This window comes from Venturia canescens, chromosome 2 (genome assembly GCF_019457755.1).
Source record: "Venturia canescens isolate UGA chromosome 2, ASM1945775v1, whole genome shotgun sequence".
Lineage (NCBI taxonomy): Eukaryota > Metazoa > Arthropoda > Insecta > Hymenoptera > Ichneumonidae > Venturia > Venturia canescens.
In genome coordinates, this window is record NC_057422.1 from 18,766,932 (window position 1) to 18,784,466 (window position 17,535).

The following is a 17,535-nucleotide window of genomic DNA, read 5'->3' on the forward strand; positions in this document are numbered from 1 at the left end:
TCTCGCAGGAGTAGTACTTAACAGTTAAATGGTTTTTTATCTATCTTATTAATTATATTTAATCTATTTTATTTCAGTCTTTTTAAAGTTTACTTCTATTTTCTTAAGAAAAAGAGTTTGAAGATAAATCATTTTTGAGATAGAGGATCATATGGGTTTTTTCGAGGTCCATCCACGTGGCGCTTTGTTTGTGCGGTGTCCACTTGAAAACTTACTTAAATTTCCAGATTCCTCGGTTGAATTTGTAGATTCATTTCGGAATAAGAAAAGTAATTAGATCAGAATCAAGATTATAGTGGATTTACGTATAGTTCACATACTTGTTTTACTAACCGTTTCAACGTTTTTGCTGTACAAAAGTACACCGGTCTTATTCTCGCTCGATCATATCTTCGGTCTCTATTTTGAGTCGGTAAAACAGAGTGCATTAACATTTTTTTTGCACGGGGTGGGGGACTATTTTTGATTCCGTAATTAGTATAGCCAAGGAGACTATAGGGAAGGAGTCCAATCTCTGTATTGGGCGCCTGTTAGAAAAACGTCCGTGAAAATGTCGGGAACCCGGGTTCGAGGAACGGCCACTCGCGTCGCATTGTCGCTTGTGTACGGATATATATAGTAATAAAATCAATGTCGTTGGTGAAACTGACCGCCATGGCGGCCGAATCGTGGATTTAAAGAGCTTTCGCGCCTGTCAAAAATTGTTGAATCAACGATTATGAGTGCTCGTAATCGAAAATACTAATATGTATTGTAATAATATTCTCCAGCAACGTAAAACCCTGTGCTTTACACATTCCAAATATCAGCTTATCTCCCCTCGTATGTCGCGCTGCTAAGAAAACCATAGCATCCGGGAAATTGCCGGTTCACATACTCATGTCGAAAGAAATTTATTGTCACAAATTTTTTTTTGCATGATATTTATGAATATTTTAAAATTATATTGATAACTATAGCTTTTGTGACCATAGTTACTGTTTCATAAAACCTTAAAATATCAAGCGGCCTGGATGAACCAGTAGCATTTTCTGCCATTTAGGATACCATTAGCTTACGTGGTGTAATGGTTCAATGACGGGCTGATACCCGTGGAGTCCACGGTTCAAATCCTCCTTTGTTTTATTTTTTTTTTCATCATAGATAGTTATTGTTCTGACTATAGCAGAAGTTTAAAAAAATCAATTGATTTTGTTGAATTATGTTTTTTTTTATTCATTCATATAAAAAATAACTGCAATATGTTAATTTATTTTAACAGCAATAGCTACTGTGTCAGTGTATTCCATTTTACAAAGATAGGTTAGACCCACAAAAACTATCAACAGTGTCAGCTGGCAGCAACGCATGCGCGTATATAACGCGCACATAATGCGCATGCGTTAACCCGTACACTACCTGCAACAGCGCCGCTCGAGAGGAACCCTCTTTCCCGACACTTTTACGGACGTGCCCGATTGCCGAGATTGGACTCCTTCCCTATAGTCTCCTTGAGTATAGCCGTGTTTCAAAACCTGCCACCAGCGTTGTAAGCTCTCTAGTTCTCTACGTACTCGCAGTACTGGCAGTAGGTTTTGGAACACGGCTTATATATTTGTATGTCGGTATAAGTTTGTTGCCATTTGTGGATAATGTAGAAAGTTTGATGACGTCGATAAAGTAGTAATCGCGGAAATTTTTTGAATGTTCCTTTTGATGAACATTGATGAATGTTCCTGAAAAAGAAAGGAAATTCATAACTTCTCAATTCAGTACTAAAAATAATACTTTTTTCTACTATGACTGTGTAAAACTCCTGGGACACTACACAAAACCGAAAAAGATAAATGTCCATAAAAGGACTTGTGTTCGAGAGAAAAATGAGCGTCGTCAAACGCTACCCACGTGATATTTTTGTGCGCAACTCATTTGCGCCGTTCTGGAGAAAAAAGAAGACACCGCACCGCAGCGCCTGTAGTTTCATACTCTGTCGTTTATCCTCGTTCGTTTCATCGTGCGGAGATTTACTAACGAATATCAGTTTTTCTTCGCGAGTATTAGATATTATAAACGGCCTTCAAAATGGTAATTAGTGAAATTATAATACGTCCAAAAACGATTTGTTACTGATATAAAAACGTTCAATGCTTCTTTAATTGCTATTGGAGATATGGCAAAATTCTCTGCCTCGTGAAAATATTTTGTGTGTGTGTGCATGTCCTAACCGGCGATGGGGACTTCATGGAGAATTTAAAGAAAATGTGACAAATGGCGCACGTGTATTCTCATTGCCGAGAAATGAAAAAGACCACACCTATAAATTAGCTCTTCCATTTTCGATGCATTAGAATAATCGAGATTTCACACTCGCATGATTTAAACATCGTATCGATATGTCCTATCATTTTGAAATATTCCAGATCATTTCACTCACATCTTTTCAATTTTCAGAGGAGTTTCGGTATTAAGCAATGAGTCATTACACTGATTTTTTAACATCATTTTAATTTAAATTCTTTAATTATTTCATCTTTTCATCACGGACGAAGGAAAGTCATCTTTTCATAAATATTTGTCATTACTCATTAAAATTCTAACCTAGCTAAGCATTTATTTGTATCTAATATTTTCTATGCTATCAGGATTTTCTTTACAATTTCCTAGGATTTAATTTCATGATGTTGCAACTCTTTTTTTCATTTACCTCGGACCATTCTATAAAATGGGAAAACAATAAATAAAACAAATTTTTATTTATTGCTTTTCTTTATTTGCCAAAAGTATTGTTTTTTTCAATGCTTACATTTTTTTTTGACAAAGTTTTGACATCAATTTTTTTTATCTGTAAATAAGATACAAAGAAAAATATTTTTTTGCAGATGTCCCTTAACCCGGTGAGAATATTGAAGAATGAAGCAGAGGAAGAGAAAGCTGAGGTAGCTCGTCTGAGCTTGTTTGTTGGGGCGATAGCCATCGGGGATTTGGTTAAGTCCACTTTGGGACCTAAAGGCATGGACAAAATATTGGTAGCTCACGGCCGCACAGCTGGAACAGTGCAAGTCACCAACGATGGAGCTACTATTCTCAAAAGCGTTGGTGTCGATAATCCTGCTGCAAAGATCCTTGTTGATATGTCCAGAGTACAGGACGATGAAGTTGGTGATGGTACCACCTCTGTTACAGTTCTTGGTGAGTTCAATATGCAGAAGGAAATGGTGTGTCCGAATACATCACAAAAATCAAAAAATTAGTCGGAATGGACATCAAATTTACAAATGATATCAATAATCAATAGAACAGAGAATAATGAAATGCTGTGATCAAAACTGTTTTAATATAAAATCTAACTATTTACACGGGTACAGAACACTACTGGAAAAAAAGGACAAAAATTTCGAATGGAAATTAACTATTGCATTGAAAAATGCCATGGTACAAAAAAAAATAAATTATCGTAAAAATGGAGCTGGGAAAGTACGTTGTTGAAATCAAATGCAAATTCAAATAGAGAACTTGAAAAAAATAAATCCGAATCCAATGTTATTTTAATATATAATATTTATTGCGACAACAGAGTTATTTAACTTAATGATAAAATAAGGAAATCGAAGAGGTGTGAAATAGTTGCAAGGGAAAACTAGAAAATAAATTTCTTGAAATGCGCAGAATAACTAAAGAGTAAAAATACAAACTTTCAGCTTCGGAGTTATTGAGAGAAGCAGAGAAATTGATCGACCAGAAGATTCACCCACAAACGATAATAGCCGGTTGGCGTAAGGCGTTGACAGTAGCACGTGAAGCTTTGATGGCAGCAGCGCGTGATCATTCTGCAGATGCGGAACGCTTCCGCGAGGATCTATTGAACATAACTCGAACGACTTTGAGTTCGAAAATTTTGTCTCAACACAAAGAGCACTTCAGCAAACTCGCGGTTGACGCAGTTTTACGACTCAAGGGCTCTGGCAATTTATCGGCTATTCAAATAATCAAGAAACGTGGTGGCACACTGGCTGATTCTTTCCTTGATGCTGGATTCTTACTTGACAAAAAACCTGGTGTGCATCAACCGCAAAAAATCAGTGACGCCAAAATTCTCATCGCCAACACACCCATGGACACTGACAAAATCAAAGTTTTTGGCTCTCGCGTACGCGTCGACTCAATGGCCAAGATCGCTGAACTCGAGACTGCCGAAAAGGAAAAAATGAAGGTACGAATACCCGCATTATTTTCTAATTCCTACTGAAATTCTATTTCAGCTTTATTTGGTTTTTGAATTTTTATACATTTGTTCGATCAACTATGAAAAGTGAATGAAGTTGATTTCGGATGATTAATCAATCATCAGATTTTTAAATTGCATTCAATCGTTCATATATCAATTGATTGAATTTACGAATAATAATCTAATTATGATTAAAGCCTTCGCCGAATAATAGTAATGATAAAAACTTTTTTCTTTACTGTGCATCAGGACAAAGTTGACAAGATCATCAAGCATGGCTGCAACGTTTTCATCAACCGACAATTGATTTATAATTATCCGGAACAATTGTTCGCTGATGCTGGAATAATGGCAATCGAACACGCCGATTTCGACGGTATCGAGCGACTGGCCCTCGTCACTGGTGGTGAAATCGTTAGTACATTCGATCATCCCGAGATGGTTAAACTCGGAAAGTGTGATTTGATCGAACAGGTAATAATTTCGAATTATTTATTCCGATTTCAAAATGACGCAATCGTTTCAGTTTTCATTAAATACGATAATTTTTATCAACAATTTTTTTAAATTGTAATGAAGATATAACGAATTATAAAATAAAAATTATATTGGAAATTCCCGAAAACTTTCGATTGATTGGAATAATTTGATCTTTTCGATTGTCGTTGAATGAATGAAAATGTAAAAACGATAATTCATATGTAAAAATTGTCAATTGATTGTATGAAAATTTTTATCCAAATTTCTATAAATTTGTTTATTTTCAGGTAATGATCGGAGAAGACACTCTGCTTCGTTTCTCGGGTGTTGCTCTTGGTGAAGCGTGCACAGTCGTCATACGTGGTGCAACGCAACAGATCCTCGACGAGGCAGAACGTTCGCTGCATGATGCACTCTGCGTTCTCACTGCAACAGTACGAGAATCCCGCATCGTCTACGGTGGTGGCTGCAGCGAAATGATGATGGCTTGTGCCGTGAATAAAGCTGCCGCTGTTTTGCCCGGCAAAGAAGCCGTTGCTATGCAAAGCTTTGCCCGAGCTCTCGAACAACTGCCAACCGTTATCGCTGACAACGCCGGCTACGATTCTGCCGATCTTATCAGCAAATTGAGAATCGGCCATAACGCTGGAGATTCTACTCTTGGTCTTGGTAAATTTTATGCTATTCAACTCTTTATAAAGTAGTTTTGACTAAAAAAATTCACTTTGTAGAATTTTTTCAATGAATGAAATGCAAACTTTTTAATTTAATTTTTTCTATCTTTTTCCAATTTTTTTTCACAATTTTATTCGTTCCAGACATGAACAACGGTCAGCTCAAGAGCATGGAGGAATTGGGAATAACGGAGTCGTGGGCAGTGAAGAGACAAGTGCTTTTGAGCGCGGCTGAAGCAGCCGAAATGATTCTTCGTGTAGACGATATTTTGCGGGCAGCTCCACGGAAGCGGGCGCCGGATCACGGGCGTTGTTAATTGTCAAAAACGCATACTTTTCAGCGTTATTTTACGTTTAAAAAAAATTATGCGCTTTTCGTGCGATTTCAACGTATTTTTTTCGTTTGCGTCTTTTCCACGTACGCCTTGAAAAACCGTAAATTTCGTATTAAAAAAAAAAAAACAAAAAAACAAAAATACGTTTATAAAACGCACTTTCTTCTGCGACGATCGTTAATTTTCATCATTCACACACCGATTTTTTAAGCTTACAATAGGAGGAAAGAAAATAATTACAATTGTGCTGTCTTTTCTCTTTTTTTATAACAATACCACAGGTTTCTACATTAATAAATGCCTCAACCATTTACATGGCTCACACCAATTTTATCCTTTATTTCCTTGTGATTCTATTTTCATGTAAACTTTCGAAATAACTAAATTTCATGAATTTTCACCGAATTTAAAGTTAGAATAGAATTTGTATTGAAATTCTCTGTAGAGTTAATAATTTATTTTGTAACAGTAGTCCATAGAGATCCTTTATCCTCGCTTCGATAATCATTTATTTGGGATAATTCCAGCTGTCCCATAATGACAAGATATGCGTATTTGCTTTTTTCTTTTTTTCACCTTAAAAAAGAGCAGTATTCGAACAATTCACAAGAAAATATGCAAGAAGAAATGAATTTTCAACATCCGTCTCATTCGAAACAAAATCGTAACAATTTTGTTGCGATAAATACCGGCGATCTCAATGTTTAAGCACTTCGAACGAAACAATTCTAATATGTTCCCGATACCTGCAGTTTTCGAAAAAGAATAAAAAAATAAACATACGCAGCGGATAAGATTAATACGCGAATCGGAGCTTCGTATCGTACTCAAGTTTGTCGAGATTAGGAGTGCAAGCGAAGTTAATCATTGGCGGAGGACCACACATAAGAACGATAGTTTCAGGAGATGGTGGAAAAGTATGTTTAGCAATCATTTCTCCATTTACGTGTCCCGTACTGTACTTCCACGTATCGCTGCTGGAATCCAGCGTGTACCACAGCTTAAACTGGTCCGAATGTTTAGACGCTAATTCTTCCAATTCTTCTCTCAATAAAATATCCTTTTCCGTTTGGTTTGCGAAGAGGAGAGCCATTTTTGTGTGATCAGTCGGGTCTTTGGTGATGGTGCGGATGAGCTGCAGCATTGGCGTTATTCCCGTACCACCAGCTATCATAATCGCCTATTTTTGGTGTCAACAAAAAGACGAAATCAAATGTACATACATACACACATACATATATATATATATAAAGGCTTAGATTTGAGTGCCAACGAGGTCACGAGGGCCGAATGTACCAAACTAGAATTTAACAGGTCAGTGAACTGTATACGTGACGTCTCAACTGAAAGGTATAATTGTTATTTCAAATTTTCAGTTAACCCGGCATTCAGGATGACTCACACCTGTTTCTTAGCCAAGAATTTAAATCAAAATCCCGGAACTGCAAAATTTAATCCGGAGTAATTGTTGAGCATTATAAATATTGATTTTCAATAACAGTACCTCAACAAAGTCATTAACAAGGTTTTTTTTAGCATCGGTATCGACGATTTTTTCCTCGTTACACAAAATGACTTCTAAGTGATACCTGTATGACAGGAAACTCCGTTTTTCAATGTATTATTATCGTAAATCAATGTTCGTAATGGCTTTAATCAAATTGATTAAGTTTTTTCAAGATTTTTTGCAAATGATTAACTACGAAACTTCTTTCTGAAATAAATTAATTGCCGTAAACATGTGCGTAATCCATGCTCAACATGCAGGTACAGGATTGTTTTACACTCGCTGTAGTGACGTTTACCTTGTTCACGACGTGTTCTATCGGTGGATCTTTGCGGAGCAGCTTTATCGAAAATTTACCAGCACCTTTATACACCAAACGACCACTTGGTCCGCGAAATTCGACTTCATCACCAATTTTCATACTCTCCAGATGCTGCGACATTTTACCACCCTCAGGGAATTTTGGATGGACATTTTTGAAATAAACCTATATTTTTGTATAATTCAAAATATTTACTACGAGCGTCTGCTGAGAATTACATTTTTTCATATAATACTGAATTCCGAAAACAGCTCACAAATTCTGTTCATTTCAACTATTAATGTGGAATAATGAAATTTCAAAAGATATAAAACTGGGCGTTTTCAAGTTTGCTCTGACCTTTCTGTTATAAAGATGTGACAGAATTATCTGAAGAATTTAAAATAAAATCTGAATTTTTGTTTCTACTTTTCGTCTTCGGAATGCAAAAGCTATTTTTTTTAAATTATGAAATGTGAAATTTTAGTACGAATTGTCAATAATCTTACTTTGACAACCAAATCAACGAAGCCGTGCTCCTCTTCACTGGAGACGGGTGTGTAAGCACGGATAACAACTTCTCCATTCAAGTTTGCAGTGAGAAGAACATGTTGACCAGTTTGTAGGCCTAAGACATGATCAGCGCTCGGCAAGCCAAACCTGAATCTCCTTGTGTCATGACTAATTATTTCTTTCTCAATCAGAGGCAATTTATACTTGGTTGTTGGGTCTTCTAGCAAAACCGGTGACTTCTTTTTTTTGTCTTTTCCTTTCCATGCCACATAGAATCCAACTGCTACTACAACAACTGCTCCAAGCCCTACCGCTGCCAAAAGCGGTAAAATCTGGAAAAAAAAAATAAAATAATAAGTTTAATTTTATAATAAAAAAATATCTGTTGAAAGCAATAAACACGATGGACTTTTGCAAGCTTTTTTCCAACATTCGAAGTGGCGTTCAACTCGTACAATGACCCGTAGATATTAGGATCAATGGATTGTTATCATTTTTTGTCTAATTACCTAATTAAATTAAATTACTAAGTTGTCTAATTTCCATTCAAACAGATGGTATGTAAAACTCAAGATACTTATAAACGACTTTAAGTTGTTGAAACAGGTGTAAAGAAATTTTATGTAACTTTAAAAGCATAAGCAAAATTCGTATCCGCAAAGAAGTGCAAACAGTTTTAAACTTTGCAGGACGATTTTCATCGAAATGCAGCTGAAGTGGTAGCTGAGAAAGACTTCTGAATAAATCAAAAATAGGTACTATTAGGAAAATATACTTATGCATAATCAAAAAAATGTTGAAATTATGGGTTTTGAGGTTGCTGAAACTTAGTAGGAACTAATTCAATGAAAAAGATATTTAAATTAGTGGTAAAAATATACTAAGTAAAAAATAACGTTGAAGTTTGCAACGTTGCAAGTCCAATGAAATGAATGAAAAAAACAATTTGCAATTCTCTAATTTTTCGCTAATTTGCATTTTGTAGTTTTTCAACCTACACAAATGATTCGTGAAATAATAAATTGGTAAAATACAAATGTTTTTTTTCGTTCATTTCGTTGAATTCAAACTTGCGAACTCGAGTTTCACAGTAAATAATGGTATACATTCAATTTATTGAAAACACCTGCTAAATGAATTTTGAATTTGTGCATTATTAATCCATGTGGAATCCAACCGACACGTCAAAAGTGTGCTTTTTGTATACTTTAAAAACTCAAGTTCTATTGAGCTCAATACTAATGAATATGAAAATAAAAATTGAAAAATTTGCTCGAAACACAATAAAAGATGTGATTTTTCTAACGTCAAAAAGAAAATTTCGAGGTTAACTTATCGCAAGATAGGCCGGGCCGAGAGAACGTTATAGCATGGTAAAAAATCGATTGGACTTTTGCAACAGAACATAACCAACACACGCACTTACACACTAATACACACTCACACAGTCATGTAAGAAAAACCATCATATAAGATAAATTAAACAATAATTACTCGTTCTCTATTGAACATTTTCTGTGAAAAGTTCGATCGCGAGAATGGGAAAGAGAAATTCGCGCGATCGGCACGTGTATGGGGCGAAGGGTTTCCCGCGTGTGCGCCGTGTGCGCGTCGCGACTATTCTTTGGCGTAGATTGAAACGCTGTGCTAAAACAGCCGCTATACACGTTATAAAGAGTTACGAAACCTCAAGCTTCTGCTGCGTTCCAGAAAGGAATAAAAAAAACCTGATTGCTCGCACGTCTCATATTCAACAAAAATTTTAGCCGTAAACTCAAAAAAATAATATTTCTAATAATAATTTACTAAAGAAATCATTATTTCCAAACTTATAATATGATATAAGTAATTCTAGTCATTTTAATTAAACCCAAGAGTTAACACCAAAATAAAGAGAGAAAAATCTGGCGTGAGAATCAAGTTAAAATCCAAAATGAGTCGTTTTAATTAAAGCCCGATTTTTCCGCATTCGGTAAAATTTATGTTCAAGATCTACAAGCCAAAGCTACAACCGTAGATCGAATAATTTACCTGGAGGTAGAACACTTGAATAAATGTGCTAAAATGAAGATGTGCATCGAATAAGTGATTTACAAAAAAGTACACCTTGTCGCATTTTCAGAGAATATAGCTAAAAGTTATTTGCTCTCATATTCTTTATCTGATAAACCATAAAGTTTATTCGATATATTTTAGGTTATTTTTTTTCAAAACCTCGATTATAGAAGAATTCGGTTAAATAAATAAAGGTTTAAATGAGACTGGGAGGTTAGTTATTACTTTCTCGAGTGAAATTTTAAGGTATTAATCGACCATCCACAGAGGAATGTGCCTGTCGGAATGAGAGTGCAAATCGACGCGGGCAAGCCTTCAAAATAGAAGATTTTAACGGCGATGAGTATGTTCCTTCTATTACCCCAGAGAATAACGTCGTAATTATTAATAGCTTTGTCTACGGTCGTCTAGTTTTCTGTAGACCGCGTGTACAAGAGTCATGCATGTTATATAAGTATTAACACAGTCGATTCTCGCTAACCTGACTCGATCGCGGCACAAACATTATTTGTATGTAGTCATTGTAGTCGAGTAGCCTCGATCTCGATGCTCGCGGCTGATGGATTCAATTTCGCACGAGCACGTCATACATTTGTGAATTTCTATCAAACGGTTAAACCCAATTCGCTTACTGCCGCCTTAAACTTTCGGAAAGCCGCGACGGAACATAAAAAAAAATGTGTGCACGTTCTAAGAGACGAGTCAAGGAACATGATCATGATTAGATAGCAAAATAATTCGTTTGAATCCCAAGGTCGGGGCTCAAGGTCATGGTACCTAATTGGAGCATTATTCAGGGAAAGTTGAGTGTTTAAGGAATTTACACGAATTTACGTTTAGGAAAACAATACATACTCCAGTGTTGTCGGCAGTCAATTTTCCAAGCGATTCGGTTTCGGAGACGCCGATTCCGGATAAGAAAATCGCGATTGATGAAGTAACCATTTTGTTCAGATATCGATAAAACACACGGAAACGAGAAAAATAGTTGAAAACAAACAGTCGAGCGCGATCCGGAGGTCAAGAACGAAATAATTGTACTGAATGTCGAAAATCGTATGCCTTTATTCTGTTACTCAACTTTACGGTGAGCGCGACAATGTTTTTATGATCTTGTTCACAAGATCGTATATAGAATGCGTTGTACTTAGTGGTGTGTTGTTTACTGTAACTGCAGCGGGATCTCTGCTCTTTTCCGTGAGAGAACGAGATTTGTGTCCAGAGATTCTTCCAGCTGATTGAACTCCCTGTACTGACGGGTTCAATGTCAAAACATAATAACTGTTGGCGGTTGTCACGTGATCTCTGGAGGTGTGCTACGTTACGATGTTTTTTTTCCGATATCGCAACCTCATCCTTCAAATTATTTCCATATTCATATTAAAACATGGAATTTTGATTATAATTACATTGCGTAATGGAGTCGATGATTTTACAGAATTTATCGAGGTCTCAAGTTTCTTAAGCAGCGCAATCGAGTCGCTGATTGTGAAGACAAATTTTTCAGTTTTTTTTCTTTAAAAAAGCAGTACTGCAACCACCTGTAGGTATAGAGTTTACAGATATATATAACTCAACCGCATTCTCGAGGATTCATTGTTTTCAAACAATGCGATTGAACGATTAATTATCAATGCTAAAGTTTAATAGAAGTGAATTTCAAAGAAATTAGTCGACGAAGTGGTTCTGCAATTCATATAGTATAAATTAGCGTAAATTAATTAGCTTGACAAATTTTAATGTAAGTTATACCGACTGAGTCACGTGCTCGCGGTGGGAACAGTCGAGACGTAGGTCTGGTAGGAATCTACTCTCGCTCAAGCATATGATTCCAAATTTCACCGCACTGCGCTCTTCGAGAGCAGCTGATTTGTTGTTTTGTGATTCAAGTCTTAGGTTATGGATCGTATGCGATTTCGAAAACTTGCATTGTGTTGGAGCATAAAAACAATTTGTTTTTAGAATTCTAACGCATCCATGGCTGTTCTTCATCGTGCCCTTTTCACGTGGTTCAATATATTGATATTTTTGATATTACTTGTGCTCAGACTCGATCAGAGAATACAATGGAATTGGTTCATCGTTTTTATACCTATGTGGCTTTATGACAATATTCTTCTTATATATATCGTTTTCAACATTATTTCACATTGTAAAAATGGACACGACTGCGTTAGCAGCTTGAGACGAAAAGTAAATATATAACACTTGTTTTGTTTTTTGATTATCTATTGGAAATATATGGAACGTGAGAACATTCTGAATTAATTTTTTTAGAACTCTAAGTGAAGTTCGAATCTGTTGATTTTCTTTATGCAATAAATTCATTGAGATTGGAGTGAGATTCAGAATTTTCATTTCCAAATATTATGACTACGTGACTTTAATATATGAAAACAAAATCATGTGAAAAAGCAGAAATCTCATACTTACCTACTTAAACTTATATGTTTACATGAAAATTCGTTTATTCATTCAAATCTGTTTACTAAGTAGAGAGTGAATGTTCTTTTACCTTCTCGAATTTAATAATACTAAAAAGGATCTAAAACTTTATTTAAGAAAGTATCTGAGGGTTGTCAAATTTCGTTAAATCTGAGTCTTATAAAGAGAAGCTCCAAACCAAAGGCACATTTTGTTCCAGTTTCAACCAAAATGAGCTTGTAATCTTGCAATTTTCTTATTTATGAACGTCTATTTGTTAATTATGGATTTTTTTGTCAATCAACCGAATGATTTGATATTTTTAAGTGCATAAATAATTTCATAAGCCTGATTGTTTATTAAATATGCCGGAATGCTCCAACTTGAAAAAAAAAATCAATTTATTCCGTTATAATAATTTTTTTTTAATTCTTTTTTCAGGGATGGTACATGGCAGCGGTGTTGTTAAAATTGAGCACTCAAATTCTTATATGTTTGAGACTGGAAGCTCCGTATTGGAATTTACCAGCAAAGACAGTTTTGGCTCCACTATGGATTCTATTGCCAGCACTGGGAATCGATGTGTTTATTCATCTCATTCATCATTCAAGATATTGACAGTAGCTTGTGTGAAGAATTTCCAAAATATATTAGTCTATGGTAAGATCGAAGGAAGAATGATGAAAAACAAATGATGTACATCAAACAGCAGTCGTATAAAAAATCTTCATTGCTTGTTAAATTAATGAGATTAGTTTATAGCTCAACTTTTTCAAACTCATTTTTTAGTGGTAGAAAATATATTCTTGAGTATATATGATCGAAGAATAATGAAGTAAGAGGTAGCATAAGCATGAAACAAATGCGAAGAAGAATTGTCATTTGTTTTGAACACCTGTGTTCTCTTTTTGCAAACAATGCATGCTAATTTGATAAATAACAGGAACAGACGGTGGGGGAAATTCATTTGTTTTCTGTTAATGATTGACCTTCCTGAAATTGCATTTGAATTGTGAACTCTTTCTAAAATTTTCATGAGTAATTATTTACAAATTAAACCTTTTTCGAATCATCAGCATGTTATTATCACTAACAGAATCAACATATTTTGAGATTAATTCAAACGATCATCAATATTCTCATAATGCATTTGAGAATTGTAAATCAACATTTTAGAGAATTTTGACTATTCCGTTTTATTCGCATTGTTCTGAATTCAAGACGGACTGATCAATTCGAAAAGGTGAGAAAGCTGCAAACTCATGAATGTATGATTTGTTGTTTTTTTTATCTTCGTAATTCATTCATCGTCTATATAAGAAACGTGACCACAAACGATCGGCGGGGTATAGTCGACTCGTCCTCGTCACAAGACGATGTCTTTCGGGAGTCTTGGGACTAACTAAAAATAACTCTCGTTCGAACCAAGGATGATTCTCGTATACGTAAATAGACGTTTGAGTCTTCGGTAACACAGACAAACTTATTGTCGTAAAGCTACGTCGTTAAGTTCGATTAATTTATCAGTCGCGGCTACCTAAAAATTAATGATCGCGAATTTTCATCCAAATCTGATTGCGAGTTTTTTAATTAATTTTTTTTTTACTTTAACGTAAGTGGGACAAATATCGTGCGTGAAAAGAATTCAAATTTATTATTTTCAATCTGCGTTGTAATGACGTAATTAGCTACCAGTTTGAAATCGGCATTAAACCATTTTTTCAATCATTTTTCTTCGCTTTCTGAGGTTGAATGAATTTTCAAATAATTTTAAATTACTTTCTGCATTATTCTACGACTGTATTTGACATCGTTGTTCACTTACGTTTTATTTCTCAGTTGTTTTACTAATGTTTCGATTAAATTGTCATTTTTTTTCAAATGACGCGATTTTTGTTCCGACAGTTGTTCTGCATAAAATTTTGAAATATTCACAGATGATGAAGGGTTTAACACTAATTTTCGGAGTTTTAACGATCATCGGAAAATACGAAACAGTCAGTGGTACTGTTACAGTGACCGAAGTGCCAGCCGGACACTTGGCGGAATTGCCATGTCTCAGCAGCGACGATCATCACCGTTTCATGTTTTGGCAATTGACCGACGATCGGAACATCATAGGACCCGGAAATCCTATGAACGAGGAAAAGTACAACTACGAAGTTTTGACTGGAAAACTTATGATAAGAGTAAGTTTAGGAACGGGAACGAATATCGAAAATCAAAATGCAAACTCAAAACCAACATTTGTAAAATCCTTCACGTAACTGTGACAGTGAACGATTTTCTTGAAGGGCCAGTGTCACTGGGAGGGGTCAACAAATTTTACTTTTTTCATGTTTTTTTTAGTATGCATGTCGAAATTGCGTGAACAAAATTTTTTGGATCTGCCAGAAGTGTCGATATTTCCGTTAACACCTTAACGCGTTTTTCTTGGAACGAACGTTTTCGAACTCATCCCAAAGAATACTTCCAAGATTAAGGAGTTTCGGTACAGAAGTCTAAATATTAAGAAATTTATAAAATTTGGTGATAATGTTCTTCAACATCAAGTGCGGAGACAATTTTTTTCAAAATTTTCTTCTGCCTAGTTATCGAGTAATTACGCATTAAAGCAGATTTCTTATGCCCGAAATGTATACCTATATATATGGAAACGCTATGCTTATACGAGTGAACTTTAGTGATCAATTACTCGATAACTGTGTAGAAGAAAAATCTTAAAAAATTTGTATTGTCAAATTTGGCACTAAAGAATATGTTGACCAAATTTTATAAAATTCTGAACTTTTTGAAATTTTTTATGTTTTTAGCATGGTTTAGCATGGCAACATTGTATCACCTGTACCGAAATTCCTTAACGGAACGGTTTATTTTTTTGTATTAACAATTACTGTTATTTAACACTGCTTGAATATCAAAAAGATGAAAAAAAACTTTGCGAAAAAATGAAGAGAAGCGTCATGATAAATAATCATGTATCGGGGCGTTCCGTGCAAAATCGGACAATTTGAATAATGTTTATTTTCTCAATCATTTAATGGATTTAAGAATCCCTCAAAAAAGCCTTTCCGAAGGCTTCAAATAAGTAAAAAAAACACTTCATACATGCATTTCTAATATTTTTATTTATCAGAGGAAGGGGAAGACCCTGCGACGGGCCGAATTGTAATTCGTTGTACATTTTTTTATCCGAAAGTAAATAATCAATCAAAATTTAAGTAAAGCACACTTTATCGAGTCCATAATCACTGTTCTCACACGGATTTCTAGTAGAAAATATTTTTCTAGTAAAAACATACATTTTTTTCGATTGAAAAAAGGTTGTAATGGAGAGCCCTCAACCGGGGACATTTAATATTTCAAACTTTAAAATCTTAACAAAAAACACTTCGACTTTATTTTTTTGTATTTTTTTCTGTAAAGGCTATCTAAAAACAAAGATTTTGAGAAAAAGCTTCAAATTGGGCTGTTATTAAGAAAGTTATGAAGAAAAAACAAAAAAAGAGTGATTTTTTGAACAAGTGCTCAAAGAAAACTCAAAATCAAACACAAAGTTTTTTTTTTCAAAAATACAGGTCTTCTGTTCAGTCAGCCTAATCGATATCGTATTTCAGGGTGTTTCGACCGCCGAGGCAGGATTCTATAAATGTGTTTCGAGAGGAATATCCGACAATTCAGCAATAAATATTCACGTGGTCGAATTAATCGTGAAAAAAGATTGGGAAGATGCCTGGGAAAATGATTTTGAGGTAAAGTAAAATGTATTACTTGTCAATTGACGTGTAAACTAAAAAACATGATTAATTATGTTGGCTATTCGAAAAATAAACATCAGTTTCGGTGACTTTTACATAAAAAAAAAACAGAATTCGTGTGGACGTTTAAAAAAAGAGCAAGAAATCTGGCAGAATTCAGGTGAAATATGCTGATTTTTATCTGTTTCTTGTAGACTAATTTACTGCGCGGAATGTCTGCTGTGATGGTAATCGTGGTCGGGATCGCAATCGTTTTGCTGATTTTGACGATGAAGAGGCGAACCCAGAGATTTTTTGGTAAAAAAATGATCGCATCGTTCAATTTTCAATCGTACCATATAAATAAATCGTTTTTACTGTGGTTTTTGTCACACAATTAAACTCGCTCATCAAAATAAGTACAGAAGATCACTTTCCATTCTTCGTAAAAAAATGTATTCAAAAAATCGTTTCAATGTTGCAAATTTCGAATAACATTCAGACTTGGAGGAATCCAGGGAAAACTCACCAGCAAGATACAAAGAAAATCCTCAGAATATTCCATCAGCGATCACGCCAAATCCTAATCCAGAGTCTGCTGCTGGAATCGACAACATCGGATTGGATGTTGACTTCCCAAAAGTATTCCAGCAAATGCGGAAAGAGCAGGGACTTCCTTGACGAGACGTGAAATCGAAAATGATCGGTGAAAATCCTTCCGACGTAGTTCCAAATTGAGAGAACAAAGTCTTCGTTGTTTTTTTTTTTTAATGCTGTGAAGACGATGGTCGTGTCATTGTAAATATTACTGTCGACGGTTTTTTTATCACTTGTTTTAATAAAGAGTCGTCAATTATAAAAAGTCTTTCGAGCAGCATTAAAACGCCTCAGTATGTTTCATTTTTTCTCATCAAAATTGATGCTCTTGAAACGAAAAATTACATAGGGGACCGAATCCCAAAAGCATCATTTACAATAGCATTTTCATGAGAGTCGCAGAATCGTCAGCTGTGCAATCTCGAAAAGAATAATGATACGGCCATTTTTGGAAAAAGGTACAAACGTCGAATGTGCTTTTGTTTTTTCGTTCTTAATTTTTTTTTTGAACTGATTATTTCGATGTATTTTCGTGCAAAAAAATTATAGAAAACCACTTTGAACTCGATTCAGCGCTGGCTGATGAATTCAATATTTTTCAAAATTTGTTCACCATTCGAATTTGTGCACTTATTCGAATATTGGAAATTAATAAAGAGAGTTCAAAGCATTGAATAAGCAGTTTCTGTTTTAAAAACTACCCACAGG

At 35.0% G+C, this 17,535-nt stretch overlaps 3 protein-coding genes across 10 annotated transcripts; 2 read left to right on the forward strand and 1 right to left on the reverse strand.

Annotated features, from left to right (window-relative positions):
* Positions 1-1,923: 1,923 nt before the first annotated feature.
* On the forward strand, positions 1,924-6,006 carry CCT2 (chaperonin containing TCP1 subunit 2). The gene is made up of 6 exons (XM_043411426.1): positions 1,924-2,064; positions 2,859-3,168; positions 3,678-4,189; positions 4,454-4,678; positions 4,972-5,353; positions 5,503-6,006. Exons 1-6 carry the CDS (start codon positions 2,062-2,064, stop codon positions 5,673-5,675), a joined length of 1,605 nt encoding a protein of 534 aa, XP_043267361.1. The 5' UTR covers positions 1,924-2,061; the 3' UTR covers positions 5,676-6,006.
* Positions 5,942-11,057, reverse strand: LOC122406163 (NADH-cytochrome b5 reductase 3). Of its 3 annotated transcripts, none has more exons than XM_043411437.1 (4): positions 10,925-11,057; positions 8,011-8,346; positions 7,499-7,687; positions 5,942-6,873 (listed from the first exon to the last, which is right to left on the reverse strand). In XM_043411437.1, exons 1-4 carry the CDS (start codon positions 11,012-11,014, stop codon positions 6,490-6,492), a joined length of 999 nt encoding a protein of 332 aa, XP_043267372.1. In that variant the 5' UTR covers positions 11,015-11,057; the 3' UTR covers positions 5,942-6,489. The 3 variants fall into 3 exon arrangements, with proteins under 3 accessions (XP_043267372.1, XP_043267373.1, XP_043267374.1); XM_043411438.1 differs by lacking the exon at positions 10,925-11,057 and adding an exon at positions 10,551-10,691; XM_043411439.1 differs by lacking the exon at positions 10,925-11,057 and adding an exon at positions 9,509-9,664.
* On the forward strand, positions 10,394-17,497 carry LOC122406165 (uncharacterized). Of its 6 annotated transcripts, none has more exons than XM_043411443.1 (6): positions 10,394-10,412; positions 12,935-13,153; positions 14,510-14,682; positions 16,111-16,245; positions 16,446-16,548; positions 16,733-17,497. In XM_043411443.1, exons 1-6 carry the CDS (start codon positions 10,409-10,411, stop codon positions 16,909-16,911), a joined length of 813 nt encoding a protein of 270 aa, XP_043267378.1. In that variant the 5' UTR covers positions 10,394-10,408; the 3' UTR covers positions 16,912-17,497. The 6 variants fall into 6 exon arrangements, with proteins under 6 accessions (XP_043267378.1, XP_043267377.1, XP_043267379.1 ...); XM_043411442.1 differs by lacking the exon at positions 10,394-10,412 and adding an exon at positions 11,025-11,156; XM_043411444.1 differs by lacking the exon at positions 10,394-10,412 and adding an exon at positions 11,250-11,380.
* Positions 17,498-17,535: the final 38 nt, after the last annotated feature.

Excerpts from the sequence above, each read along its gene's own strand:
- CCT2 (XM_043411426.1), top strand. Across the intron at positions 3,169-3,677 it reads CACCTCTGTTACAGTTCTTG|CTTCGGAGTTATTGAGAGAA; the intron begins GTGAGTTCAATA and ends ACAAACTTTCAG. Across the intron at positions 5,354-5,502 it reads AGATTCTACTCTTGGTCTTG|ACATGAACAACGGTCAGCTC; the intron begins GTAAATTTTATG and ends TATTCGTTCCAG.
- LOC122406163 (XM_043411437.1), bottom strand. The coding sequence starts at position 11,014 with ATGGTTACTTCATCAATCGCGATTTTCTTATCCGGAATCGGCGTCTCC. Across the intron at positions 8,347-10,924 it reads TGACTGCCGACAACACTGGA|ATTTTACCGCTTTTGGCAGC; the intron begins GTATGTATTGTT and ends TTTTTTTTCCAG. Across the intron at positions 7,688-8,010 it reads TCGTTGATTTGGTTGTCAAA|GTTTATTTCAAAAATGTCCA; the intron begins GTAAGATTATTG and ends ACAAAAATATAG.
- LOC122406165 (XM_043411442.1), top strand. The coding sequence starts at position 11,114 with ATGTCGAAAATCGTATGCCTTTATTCTGTTACTCAACTTTACG. Across the intron at positions 13,154-14,509 it reads CCAAAATATATTAGTCTATG|TGACCGAAGTGCCAGCCGGA; the intron begins GTAAGATCGAAG and ends GTACTGTTACAG. Across the intron at positions 16,246-16,445 it reads CCTGGGAAAATGATTTTGAG|ACTAATTTACTGCGCGGAAT; the intron begins GTAAAGTAAAAT and ends TGTTTCTTGTAG.